At 60.9% G+C, this 12,777-nt stretch overlaps 1 protein-coding gene across 3 annotated transcripts in view; it reads left to right on the top strand.

Annotated features, from left to right (window-relative positions):
• Positions 1–12,777, top strand: part of SLC45A4 (solute carrier family 45 member 4) — a 64,839-nt gene extending 52,062 nt beyond the window's left edge. For 2 of the 3 annotated variants that reach the window (XM_065903197.1, XM_065903196.1), the window contains 7 exons: positions 2,538–2,726; positions 3,941–4,120; positions 4,604–5,625; positions 6,181–6,280; positions 7,308–7,519; positions 8,347–8,703; positions 9,175–12,777. In XM_065903197.1, coding sequence (XP_065759269.1) covers positions 2,538–2,726; positions 3,941–4,120; positions 4,604–5,625; positions 6,181–6,280; positions 7,308–7,519; positions 8,347–8,703; positions 9,175–9,303 — 2,189 coding nt within the window. In that variant the 3' untranslated portion in view covers positions 9,304–12,777. Of the gene's footprint in view, positions 1–2,537; positions 2,727–3,940; positions 4,121–4,603; positions 5,626–6,180; positions 6,281–7,307; positions 7,520–8,346 lie in introns of all 3 variants that reach the window. The other variant, XM_065903199.1, reaches the window with a different exon arrangement.

The following is a 12,777-nucleotide window of genomic DNA, read 5'->3' as shown; positions in this document are numbered from 1 at the left end:
AGGGACAGAGCCGGCCGGAGGCGCAGCCGGAAGCAGGCAGTGGAGCAGTGGGCCCAGCGTCGCCCCACGACAGCTGCTGTCAGCAGCAGGGGCCGAGCACACCTGCAGGAGGAGACTCGGGAGAGTGGACGGAGCAGAAATACTGTGATCCATGGGGGTTAAGGGTGAAAAGGAGGGGACAGGAAGCCTGAGTCAGCTGGGGCAGCGCTGACCCTGATACAGGGGATTTCAGGTGCGCGCGGAGCTTCACCCGAGGGGCAGAGAACTGCCCGGGCTGGGAGGGCCGGCTCCAGAGTGAGGGGCCCGTGTCCTGGGGTCAGAGCCGCGAGACGCCCTCTTCCTGCACTGACACACACCGGGAAGGCAGACTCGACACCAGGACCGCCCTGCGTCTAGAGCAGAGGTGGGCAGGCGGTTTCTGTCGGGGCCGCAGGGCGTGTTCCCCTCAGGGTTCTGCCGGGAACCGGGCAGGGAGGTGAGAGTCGGCAGGTGTGGAGTCTGGAACACTTCCTGGTGCCTGAAGCAGGAAGGCCAGACCCCCAGGGGAGACGGCGGGCGTGTGCACGCGTGCCTGTGTGAGTGTGTGCGTGTGTGCGTGCGTGCTGCAGCCCCATCACCAGGCTAGTCAGTGTTCAGTAGTAAGGTTGTGACATTGAAAAAGCCCAGCAAGAGACACTGTGTCCCCCGGGGTAAAGGATGCTCTCCTTTGTCTCTGAAGCCGACCACAGGCTCCTGGGAGTGGTTCAGGGAGGGAGTCGTTCCTGAGAAGCCCTCTCTCCACACCGCGTTCTTGAGGGTGGGCAGCGCCGGACCCTGACACTGAGCATCAAGGAGCCAGGCCTGCCATGGAGACCCCAGCGCGTCAGTGGAGCACTCTCAGCAGGCTCCCCATCTCCTGAACCAGCAGCTCATCCTACCGACTTAGAAGCAGGAGCGAAGTTCACCCTACCTAAGGTTCTAGAAAGGTCGAGGCCAACACCTTGAACTCTGGGCTGAACGCGTCAATATTTTAATGGGCACACTAGCAACGGTTTTGAAAGATGCTTCCCTCCTCCTTTGAAAATGATTTCCTCCTCCTACACAGTTTATTTTTCTTGGTAGTTCAGCATAATATTCCGTTCCTCAGCGCCCTTGGCGGTGTAAAACATTCGCTGACAGAGTTGCTGGCGTGCCAGAGCACCTTGTATTTTTTTTTAAGTCAGCTCTTCACTGAAGTTGACACACAGAAGTGCATGACCCGCGTCCCCTAGCCGGGTGAGCTGTCACCAGGGACCCCCGTCCAGGTCAAGGTCAAATCACCCCAGCCTGAAGCCCCCGTCCGTCCCCCGCCAAAGGGCAACCACCACCTGGCCCCTCCAGCGGAGGCTGCTTCCCCGCTGTGGCTGTGGCATGAATGGAACCCGCAGAGTGTGCAGGATGCGGCCGGGTGCATCCTGGGCGTGAGCGGGCCAGACCCGTCTCTGTCCCAGGGATGGCGGGCCTCAGGGTTGTATCACCGGGCGACAGAGTGGAGGGCGGGGCCAGGGAGTGTCCGTGCTTACACATGGGAACCAGGCAGCCCTGGGTTTAAGTGCTGGGGCTCCTGCTTTCATGCTCTGTCCACACGGGGCCAGATCACCTGACCTCGGAGCTTCAGACTGTCTGTCTGTCAAACGGGCACAGTCATCCCTACCTCTAGGCAGGTGGGAAGGTTAGGCACCAGAACCGACCCCCTGGCTCCAGCTGGACATGCACAGAAGTGTCCCCTCTCATCGCCCTCAATAGCCACTTGGAAGCCCACTGCTGGGGCTGTTGAGCGCATCAGTGGCGCAGGGTCCGTCTGCAGGGCCCTGGTGATAGATTTTGGCCAGTGAGGCCCAGGGTCCCAGGATCACGGGTCCTCTAGTCTCTAAAGCTGCAGCCCCCTGCCGTACGCCATGTTCTGGGCTGATGGGGGCCTGGTCCCTGAGGGTAGCATTTAGCAGAGCCCCCGAGACCCCAGGCCCAGTCAGCGCCAGTGGAGCGAGAGGGCCTCACCCTCACGCCACTGCCCCCACAGGGGCCTGCTGCATGGGGCTGACACCGCGTTCTCCATGTGTGCACGGCGGCCCGGGCCCTCTGGGTCTGCGTGCTGCTCCAAGGCCCTGTGCAACCCAGGGCCTGCTGCATGGGGCTGACACCGCGTCCTCCACGCGTACACGGCAGCCCAGGCCGGCTGGGTCTGGGTGCTGCTCCAAGGCCCTGCTCCGCCGCCCCCTCCCCCGCCCAGGGCCTGCTGCGTGGGGCTGACACCGCGTTCTCCACGCATGCACGGCGGCCTGTACCCGCTGGGTCTGGGTGCTGCTCCGAAGGCCCTGTGCACCCTAGGGGCCCAGCTCCACGGCCCAGGTCTGGCCTCGGGCCACTTGATGCTTCCCAGGTGGGCTTTGGTTGGTTTCAGACTCCTGGCCTTGCAGAGGGGTGCCTGCCTGGAGGGGTCTCCAGCTGGCGGGTGTGTGTGCGTGGCGCGTGCTGCCAGCCGCCTGCCTGCCCAAGGATGATGGTGGTGTGTGTTGCAGGCCTTCCGGAGCAGTACTACAGCCTCACCTGGTTCCTGAGCCCCATCCTCGGCCTCATCTTCACTCCCCTCATCGGCTCTGCGAGCGACCGCTGCACCCTGAGCTGGGGCCGCCGGCGGCCTTTCATCCTGGCGCTCTGCGTGGGCGTGCTCTTCGGAGTGGCGCTGTTCCTCAACGGCTCTGCCATCGGTGAGTGTCCTGCCCTGGGTGCGGGGGCATGGAGTCGGGCTGCACTGGGCATGCAGGTGTGAGAAGCCCAGACCGCCGGTCCTGGCCAGGGCTGCTGGCAGGCGTCCTTGGCCCCCGGGCGGTGGCCGGGCCGTGGGCCCCACGTGGGAACACCATGGGAACCTGTTCTCAGGGAGCGCTTCCTGTTGTGACCCATTTGTTTTTAATGCGTATCTGACACCACGTCCTGTTTCCAGCATTATTTCAGAAATTATCTTTTTTTTTTCTCCTTTTCTCAGACTTGGTATTGAAAATGTCCAGACCTAGTTTGCTGCTTGTTTTTTTGGTTCACATATTCGGGGGTTTGTTTTGTTTTTTTCTGTTGTTGTTTTGTTTTCAGTTAAAGCAGCTATTTGTGGAAAAATACCTTTTGTCTTAAGAGCACCTGTCAGAAATGTGAAAAAGCAAAAGTCTTGTTTTCTGGTGACAGCTTTCTAAGACAAAAGTTTAACCTGTGTCCTGACGCAGGTGAACTTGCCCGTGTCCACTTTGGTCCTCAGGCGGTCACGGACGCTGGGAGGCTCAGGAAGGGAGACGGCTGAAGAGTTCCGTGTGCCGCAGAGCCTCACTCAGCTCCTCCAGGGCCCACACGGGCTGGCAGGGCGGGCGCAGTCCCAGACTTGCAGGGGGTGCAAGAGGGGCCTCCCTGAGCTGTGCACCGCGCCCCTCCAAAGTTGGCTGTCAGGAATCCACAGGGAGCCGCCCTCCAGGCACCTGCAGGCTCGGTTCAGAGGGGACGCTGGCCTCCGCAGGGACCCGTCTGTGGGGGTAGCCCCAGCCCACTGTGGCCCACACGCAGTACTTGGCGCCCCCGGCCTGGAGCCATGTCTCTCCTGGCCAGAAGCCCCTGTCCTGGCCCTTGTGGGGCGGGGCTGTCTGGGAACCCCCACCTGCAGAGTTGGGGGGTGCCCCAGGCTCCCCAACACCTCTGTGCCCGGAGTGCTCCTCATCCAGTACAGCCAGCAGCAGCTCAGCCTTCAGGCAGCAGGCTGGTCTCCGGGTTCAGGGGGGCAGACTCACCCGAGGCAGGTGTGTGATTACGGCTCATAACCCGCTTCAGAGCGGCGGGAGAAACGAAGCCCACCTCCTGTGTGGAGAGGCTGTGCCCAGGAGCACAGAGCCCCCTGAGACGGCCGCGGTGGGCACTGAGCTGCTGTTCCTCGGTGCCCCGGCAGGCCTGGCCCTCGGTGATGTCCCGACCCGGCAGCCCATCGGCATCGTGCTCACCGTGCTGGGGGTGGTGGTCCTGGATTTCAGCGCTGACGCCACAGAGGGGCCCATCCGTGCATACCTGCTGGACGTGGTGGACAGTGAGGAGCAGGACATGGCCCTCAACATCCACGCCTTCTCTGCTGGTGAGCGGGCCCTGCCCAGCTCTGAGCCCCACCCCCAGCCTTACCCGCTTGTCTGAGAGCCTCGGGTATGGGGGAGGCGGCTTCACGTGGACCCCAGTGGGTGAGGCAGCAAGCAGGGACCCGGCAGGGCCAAGTGCCTGGTCTGAGCTGGGGGTGTGCTAGCCTGCTGGCCGCCTCCTCCATTCAGGCAGCGTTCCCATCGGATGGGAACGTGGGCTCCTGAGCTTTGGGGATGGCGGCCAGCGGGGAGAGAGTCCCGGAGTGGCCGCCCGTTTCCCTCCTAACTCAGGAAGCAGGAAGCTGTCGGGTCAGGATTCCAAACCTGGGCTCAGCTGTCGCCTTGTCCCTGCTCCTCCCATTTTCTCTCTCTGAGTGACCCTGGAGCCCCCCTTGGGGGGAGTTGTGAACACCTGTCTGGGCTCCCCGCCCCGCGGCCCATCCCCTTCCTCTGCTCACGTTTGCGCTGTCCCCTCCTGTCCCCAGGCCTCGGCGGGGCCGTTGGCTACGTGCTGGGCGGGCTGGACTGGACCCAGACCTTCCTGGGCTCCTGGTTCCGGACACAGAACCAGGTGCTATTCTTCTTCGCGGCCATCATCTTCACGGTGTCCGTGGCCCTGCACCTGTCCAGCATCGAGGAGGAGCAGTACAGCCCCCAGCAGGAGCGCAGCGGGGACTCGACCGGCACGCCAGCCCCTGGCCCCCGCACCTGCGTGCTGGACGGCGGCGCCCTGTTCCCGGACGAGGTGCAGTCGGAGCACGAGCTGGCCCTGGACTTCCTGGACGAGGGCCTGGTGCGCAGCAAGAGCGACTCAGTGCTGCACATGCGTGAGGCCACACTGGGCCTGGAGCCCAAGCTCTTCCTGCAGGACATCGAGCCCTCCATCTTCCATGACGCGTCCCGCCCCGGCACCCCCTGCAGCACCAGCCAGGAGTGCGCCCCCACCCGGCCGCCCCGCCAGCCACTCCACACACCCGCTGGCGAGGATGAGACCCTGCTGGAGGACCCCCTGAGCGCGGCCAGGCTCCCGAACGGGGGCGGTGCAGGGCTGTGGGACGGCCCAGGGAGCTACAGCCGGGCGGCCCTGAAGGCCCCCGCCACGGTGGGCCCTGCCCGCCGGCGCCGGCACGTGTTCCGCCGGCAGGCCTCCAGCACCTTCTCCTACTACGGCAAGATCGGCTCCCACCGCTACCGCCACCGGCGCGCCAACGCCGTGGTGCTCATCAAGCCTTCACGCAGCATGAGCGACCTGTACGACCTGCAGGCACGGCCGCGGCAGCACCGCCACCGCCACCAGAGCGGGGCCACCATGTCCAGCGGGGACTCGGAGAGCGAGGAGGGAGAGGGCGAGACCACCGTGCGGCTGCTCTGGCTGTCCATGCTGAAGATGCCCCCCGAGCTGGTGCGCCTCTGCCTCTGCCACCTGCTCACCTGGTTCTCCGTCATCGCCGAGGCCGTGTTCTACACCGACTTCATGGGCCAGGTCATCTTCGAGGGGGACCCCAAGGTGAGCACCCGGGACCCCCTGCCTCGTGGGAGGGAGCAGTGACAGCCGGCCCGGGTGCACCCCTGTTGAGAACGTGGTCAGGGGTCCCGATGTATGAGTGCGAGGGCATCCGGGCCTGGGTCTGTGCTGAGCACCCCCCCCCCAACTTTGGAAGTGTGAGAATGCCAGGGAGCTGGAGGCAGGCAGGCCAGCTCCCACCACACACAGATGGCCCCAGAACCTGCAGGCTGAAGCAGTTTTCTGTTGTTGCCGGTGTCCAGGCCACGTGGGTGTGGCTTCTGGGCCCCAGGGCATCTGCGGGCTCACAGCTCTGCTCCTGTGGCTCAGAGAGGCACCAGGAGGTCCAAGGTGGTCACGGCTCAGGCCTCCCTGCCCCACACGGCCCACCAGGCTGAGGCCTCCCCGCCCCACGCAGGCTGCCAGGCTGAGGCTGCTGTTCCTCCCGACGCTGCCGCAGTTGAGACATGTCAGTGATTTTGGCGTAAGCGACCCCTTTCCCTGGAGGCGCAGCACACCAGCCCCACCCCCTGAACCCTCGTCTTGTGTCTGGAACAGGCTTTGTCCAACTCGACGGAGTGGCAGGCCTACAGTGCGGGCGTGAAAATGGGCTGCTGGGGCCTGGTCATCTACGCGGCCACTGGTGCCACCTGTTCAGGTAAGCGGCCCCCAGCCAGGGGAGCCGAGCACCTGGACGCGCTCCGTGACCAGAAAGACTGACAGGCGGCTTGCTCCATGGGCCACAGGCCCAGCCCCAGCGGGGCCGGCCCTCAGGGACAGCAGCCGTGTCACCGTTCATCGCCGTCTTTGAGGCAGAGCCGGCAGCGCTGCTGCTGGGACGGCAGTGCTGTGACCCCTCAGCTGTTCTCCGTGCAGACGCCTGCTGGCTCCCGGGGAGGGCCTGCCAGGGCTCAGGGCGATGGCAGCGCTGCAGGAGCTGTACTCTAAGCCGGGAGGGTGGGCGTCCCGGGTCCTGCCTCAGTGCACGCAGTGTGTCGGGGGTCTGCCGGAGGTCGGGGTGGCTGGAGGAGATAAGTGGCCTTCCTTGGGGTCCACTGTGTCCTTGAGGACAGAGGGTGGGAGTGACAGGCTTCAGGCTCAGCAGCGGCGTGCAGGCACGCCTTCCGGGAATGGGGCAGAGCCGCAGTTAGGGGCCTCCGGCTGATCCTGGCCCGGCCCTTGCCCAGTCTCACCTGAGGATGACAGGATAACGGCCACAGGCAGCAGACAGCCAACCTGACAGTCACAGTGCTGTCTGCTCTACTGAAGGGCTCCTCGGGAGGGCTGGGTCAGAAAGCCTGACTCAGAGGGGTAGAGCCTCGTGAGGAAAACCAGCCACAACTTAGTCCCCGAGGCAGGGCAGGGCCCAAGGCCAGCGTGGGCCTGGACTGGTGGAAGGATCGGAAGGCCTGGCCCTGCAAGGCAGGGAGTCCCCCCGGGGCTGCAGGACAGACCTGGGCTGCAGGTCTGGAACCATGAGGGGCGACCTCCTTTTGAGGTGTGGAGCCCCTGGCAGTGGACTGGGGCACGGTGAGCTGGGGGTCCATCCAGGGGCTGTGCGTGGTGGCTGGGGGGTGAAAGACAGGGGCGTCCCATCCCTGTTCCTGAGCCAGGCTGAGTGCAGCGGAGGTAGGGGCGCGAGCAGGCCTTGTGCCTTCCGATCACCGTGCGGCCCCTCTCTGCAGCCCTGCTACAGAAGTACCTGGACAACTACGACCTGAGCATCAGGGTCATCTACGTGCTGGGCACACTGGGCTTCTCCATCGGCACGGCCGTGATGGCCATGTTCGCCAACGTCTACGTGGCCATGATCATGATCAGCACCATGGGCATCGTCTCCATGAGCATCTCCTACTGTCCCTACGCCCTGCTCGGGCAGTACCACGACCTCCGAGAGGTGCGGGGCGGGCGACCTGCTGTGGCGGCTCTGGGGTTCTCGCTGGCACTTTCCACGTGGAGCGTTCTCGCCCTTGTCTTCCCTTGCACTCGCGCCCTCGGCCTGTGGTCTGCCTGGGATAGAGTGTGTGTGTGTGTGGTCTAAGGTCAATCAGAACTTTACAGCACCCCAAGTAAGGATGGTCACGTGACCCGGTGGCCCCCCGCCCCACACACACACTGCCAAGCCACGGTCACCGCTGGGGGGTCTCTCTTCTCTTCCATGGCTGTCTGTCCGCTCACAGTGGCTACACTGTCTTCAGTAGTTTTACAAGAAGACCTGAATGAAACCTGGTAGTTTTAAGTTCTCCAACTTGGCTCTTCAACATTGTTACTGGGTTACTCTTGACCATTTCCTTTTTACTTAAATGTTAGAATCAGCTTCTGGACTTCTTTTTTTTAATTGGAAACACATTGATTATATGCATCAATTATTTGGAGAGAGTTAAAACTTTGTAGTATTGAGCCTTTATAATATTCCCTGAATATATATTGTATTAATTGTCATAGCATATTTATAGATTCTTCCAGGCTTTCTGCACACACAGTCACATCCTCCATGGGTAATGAGTTTCATCTCTTCCTTTCTAATTCTTAAAGATTTTATTTATTTTCCTTGCCTTCCTGCAGTGGCTGGAACCCCCAGTACCGTGTTCAGTATAAATAGGGGGTGGGGGGAGAGCCAGGTGAGCAGGTGTGCAGCCTCTGAGGGAAGGCAGATCTGCCCAGACCCTGGGGACGCCAGCGCGGCTTGGCCCTGCCCTCACGCCGTGCCCGCCTCTCTTGCAGTACGTGCATCACAGCCCTGGGGCGTCCAGGCGTGGCTTCGGCATCGACTGCGCCATCCTCTCCTGCCAGGTCTACATCTCCCAGATTCTGGTGGCCTCCGCCCTGGGCAGCGTGGTCGACGCGGTGGGGACCGTGCGTGTCATCCCCATGGTGGCCTCCGTGGGCTCTTTCCTGGGCTTCCTGACAGCCGCCTTCCTGGTCATCTATCCAGAGGTGTCCGAAGAGGCCAAGGAAGAGCAGAAGGGCCTGTCTTCCCAGCCGCTGGGTGAAGGCGCGAGCGGCAGTACTGAGAAGCCTATGGTGCTGAAGCTGTCCCGGGAGGAGGGCCCTCAGGGGCTCGTCGAGACCGAGTCGATGGTCTGAGCTGCACCGCACACACATTCCAGGGCGGCGGGGAGGCGGGGGTGGCGCCCAGCAGCCTGGCTGCTGTGGCCTTGGTGGCCGCGTGCACCAAAACCCTTCACCGACCCTGGTGGAGGCTCAGTAGCTGTAGGGTAGGTTTGCGCCAATAGGCAAAAATACCTTATTAATTACTTTTTCCACAATTAAAAAGAATCATTTTTTTAATCAAAAAAGATCTTTTAATTTCAGCTGTCCCTTTTGTTCTGCAGGTATATTATTCTGCATGTTTTAAAATTATAAAGCAGATTTACCTTCTAGAGAAGCAATTTAGAAAAAAAAAGATTTTTGCATTTCTAAAGTTATAATTGAAAGCAAAAAAGTATCTGATGTATTTTGCTATATCTTATCTGAAGTCTTCAGATAATGGTCGTGTAGTCAGTGACTAAAACACTTTCTATCACATTTTTTCCCTGTGGATGCCTACAGGTATTTGGACGTTCTGTCAGATCACGTCACATTTTGTTGGTGCTGCAGCTATTGGAGAGTACTTTTCTCTATGATTATTTTAGAAAAAAAAATTTTTGTCTTTATTTTCCAAAACTGTGGTTTTCTTGAAGAACACATCTCCTGCTTTCCTGTTTGACACGTTGTACCCGGGCGGCGGGCAGCAGTAGCGGGGACACCAAAGCTGGGAGGAGGCTGGGCCCCCGGGACGCTGGTGGGGAGACCCGCCTGGTCCGGCTGGACCGCCCGCCGGGGGCAGCCCTGGAGCTGGCAGCGCCGTCGCCGTGCCCGCCCGCATCTGTGCCCACCCACCCATCGTCTTGTCCGAAGCTCCGGGAGATGCTGTGACTTGCGTTGCACTTTGTCTTTGAACCATCTGTCGGGGGACCACGGGGCAGAGCTCCCGGCGTGGAACTGCCACCCACGCCCACCGCCAGGCCCACACGCTGGATACTCCACGCCCATCTGACCTCTGCACCTGCTCACCCCCGCTGGCTGCCGGAGTCAGGGCCGCCCCGCCGTGAAGAAAGCGGGTCTCGGACAGGGGCACGGTCCGCCCCACAGGTCAGCTCCGCGCGGCGTTTCTAGTTTCAGCGCAGAACCAAACTTGCACCCCAGGGAAGCACAGTCGTCACATGCTGCAGCTGTTTGGAAATGCTTTTCAAACCACAATCTCTTTCTAAGTAAGCAGTTTCTGCTTTTCTTCTTTGGGACGGTCAGTCTAAGTCCGCTGATCTCAGGAGAAAGAGGGAGGCCTCCCACACATCGCCCGGATAAAGTGAGAGGACTGTAACTCTTCGCTGCCTCAAGTCGATGTGTTTTTAAATAAAGTACTTTAAAACGCATGAGAGTCATGCTGCAATATGATCATTCTAAAGCAAATATATATATATAGATAGATATATTTCAAGATGAAGCTACGCAGTTTTTAAATTACTTGAATTTCCTGTGTATTGAGAGGAGCAGCCGTGCTTCGTGTACTTGACCGGCCTCTGGTCCCGTCCCATCTCCGTCGCTGGCGGCACTTTGCAGCTGCAATTTGTCCCTGAGGAGCAGCGGTGCCTGTCCATTGTGGATGCAGCCACAAGCCACGTGTCTGCCCCCAGAAGTCCAGGGTCATGGAGAGCCGACTGGTAAACGGGAGCATTTTCGACGTGCATGACGGCTGGAGAAGGGCCTTGGGGATCCTGTGCCCAGACGGGCAAGTCCTTCCCACTCCCAAGCGCACCTCCCCTCGCCCCCCCCCCCGGCAGGTACCCGGCAGGTCCCTTTGATGCCGTTCAATGGCCTTCGTGGCTTTAGGATGGAAAGTCCTCCTGCTGTGACACTATAGATCGCAGCCTCTGTTTAGCTGCTCTGATCCTCGAGGGGGTCTCCTGACAGCTAGAAAACGGGGGGGCAGTGAGCTGAGAATGTAGGGGTGTGGGGGAAAGCCCGAGTCAAGTTCTGAGATGAACCAGCCGGAAGGGCCACACCTCCCAGGCCCACGCTGTCCACAGCCCGGCCTGGGCTTGATGTGTAGGAGCAAGCTGGGCTTGTGGCAGGACCACCACCCTGGGGATGCCAGCCTTAAACCTGATCTAAAACAGCAAAGAGACGGAAGGACAAGAACAACCCTGGAACGTGCTCGGGGCGGAGGCCCGCTGGGGAAAGGCCTCTGTCGGCGGCTGGCACAGAAGTGGGTACGTGTGCAGCCATCTCGAGTCCTGCAGGCCGCCAAGCCTTCTGCCTGTGTGTGCCCGGAGTGTGTCTTACCATGTGGGCCTGGGAGGGCAGGTGCCTCACGGCCCAGGTCAGGAGAGAGCGGTCATGGAGCCAGCCTCCAGCCCTCGACTGGGGGTGAGCTTTGCGTGGGGGTATTGTGGAGTGAGTGCTTTTGCCTCAGCCCCATCCCCGCAGCGAGGTTATTCCCAGGTTGCACTGACCCGAGGCTCTGGCATCACCTGGCGTCTTAAGAAAAGCAGAGCGGGCTGTCCGCGCAGTGGTGGCCGGCCGTGGCTGGGGGCTGTGGTTGGTTCCTAACGCTGTACCTCAGATAGCAGTGGGGGCCGCCAGCGGACCGCTCCAAGGAGCGCGGCTGTGGCCCCCTCACTTGAAAGGTCCTCTGGTGCTCCAGCCAAGGTGACCAGTGGTTTGTGCCACCCACGGGGTAGGCTGGCTGGGTAGCCGATGCCGGAGTCGAGCCTGGAGTTGGCCTTGTGGGCCCTGGGCGTCATGGGTACCAGTCAGGGCTGGGTGTTGTGAGCAGAGGGCTTGGTAGGGATTTGGCTGGTTGCCAGGTCATATCAATGGACTACCCAGATAGGGTGGGGTGGATCTGATCCACGCCTTTGGTTCCCTAAAAAGTCAGTGAAGACAGGGATCACCCTGTCCCCATTCTGCCAACAGTCAACATTGGCGATGTTTCTGGGGGGTGGGTGGAGGGCTGGCAGTAGGGTGCCACTCCCCACTGCCCCTCGTTGGGGGCTGGCCGTGGCTGGACCAAGAAGGTCATTGGCTCCAAATAGTCCTCAGGTGTGTTTCTTAAAGGCGTAAGAGTGTGTGGAGAAGTAGCTCTCTGCCCCCCAGAACCCCAAAGTCAAGCCTCTGAAGGGACTGCCTGTGTGGTGTGTCTGAAGAACACTCCAGAAGGTCCCAGCCGTTCCCTCCTGTGGCCGAGGGTGTGAGCCGCCAGTGCCAGAGACAGCCACTCGGAGTGAGTTTGTCAAACACCACATTGACTGGACTCAGAGTACCTTCGAGCTATTGGGCTCACACCTGAGCCTCCGTCTACCTTTGGCCATGGCCACCCCTACCCCGAGCACAGGTGAGGACCCTCCCAGGAATGTTGCTACTGGTGACAGATGCACGACTGTTCACGCTACATCTGCAAGCAGCTGCTTCTGACTCTCCATCCGTCTTCTGCCTGCTTCCGGGCCTGGGGGCTCTGGCCGGCCTGCCAAGGCTGCCAGGGTCCACTTCCTGAGCGCAGCTGCCCAGGGCGTGGTGTCCACTCAGTGTGGCCCTCAGCACGCAGCACGTCGGGGCCCCCATCACTACCTCCTCCTGGGGAGCCAGCCGCCCCACCCTGGCCCCTCACCCAGCCTGTCCCCAGGGGCCAGGGGCAAGGCTCCATGTGCTGTGGACCAGGACTGTGTCTCGGTGGCGGATGACCCGATTATTGGAAATGCCTCTTGTCACGAGAGGAACTCCCCCGGTGTCTCGGAACAGGACTTATTTAGTTCCATTGTGAACTGGCCACAGGACAACATTTTTTTATCAACTTATTAAGTTGGAGCACTATAATAGCTCTTGCTGATTTTAGCAGTGATATAAGTGTGTGTTAAACACATAACGTTTTATGAGGAAAAGGGATTATAAAGAGTAATATCGCACATTACTGAATTTTGTATCAGGTGGGCACACGCAGCCTGGTGTGTGTGCCTCAGCGCTGAGCCCCCGCTCTGCTGGCTGCTCCGGGGGCTGTGGCTGCATGGCGCTGTGTGCCCCTCCCCGCTCACAAGGTCCTGTCTGTAACGCGCTCACCTCCTGGGCTCCCTGTGTCTGTTGCGCTGTTACTCTGTGGTTGAAGCTTAATAAACCTTT

The sequence above is a fragment of the Muntiacus reevesi genome, chromosome 12, assembly GCF_963930625.1.
Source record: "Muntiacus reevesi chromosome 12, mMunRee1.1, whole genome shotgun sequence".
Classification (NCBI taxonomy): domain Eukaryota; kingdom Metazoa; phylum Chordata; class Mammalia; order Artiodactyla; family Cervidae; genus Muntiacus; species Muntiacus reevesi.
This window is presented reverse-complemented; position numbering and strand designations above follow the sequence as displayed.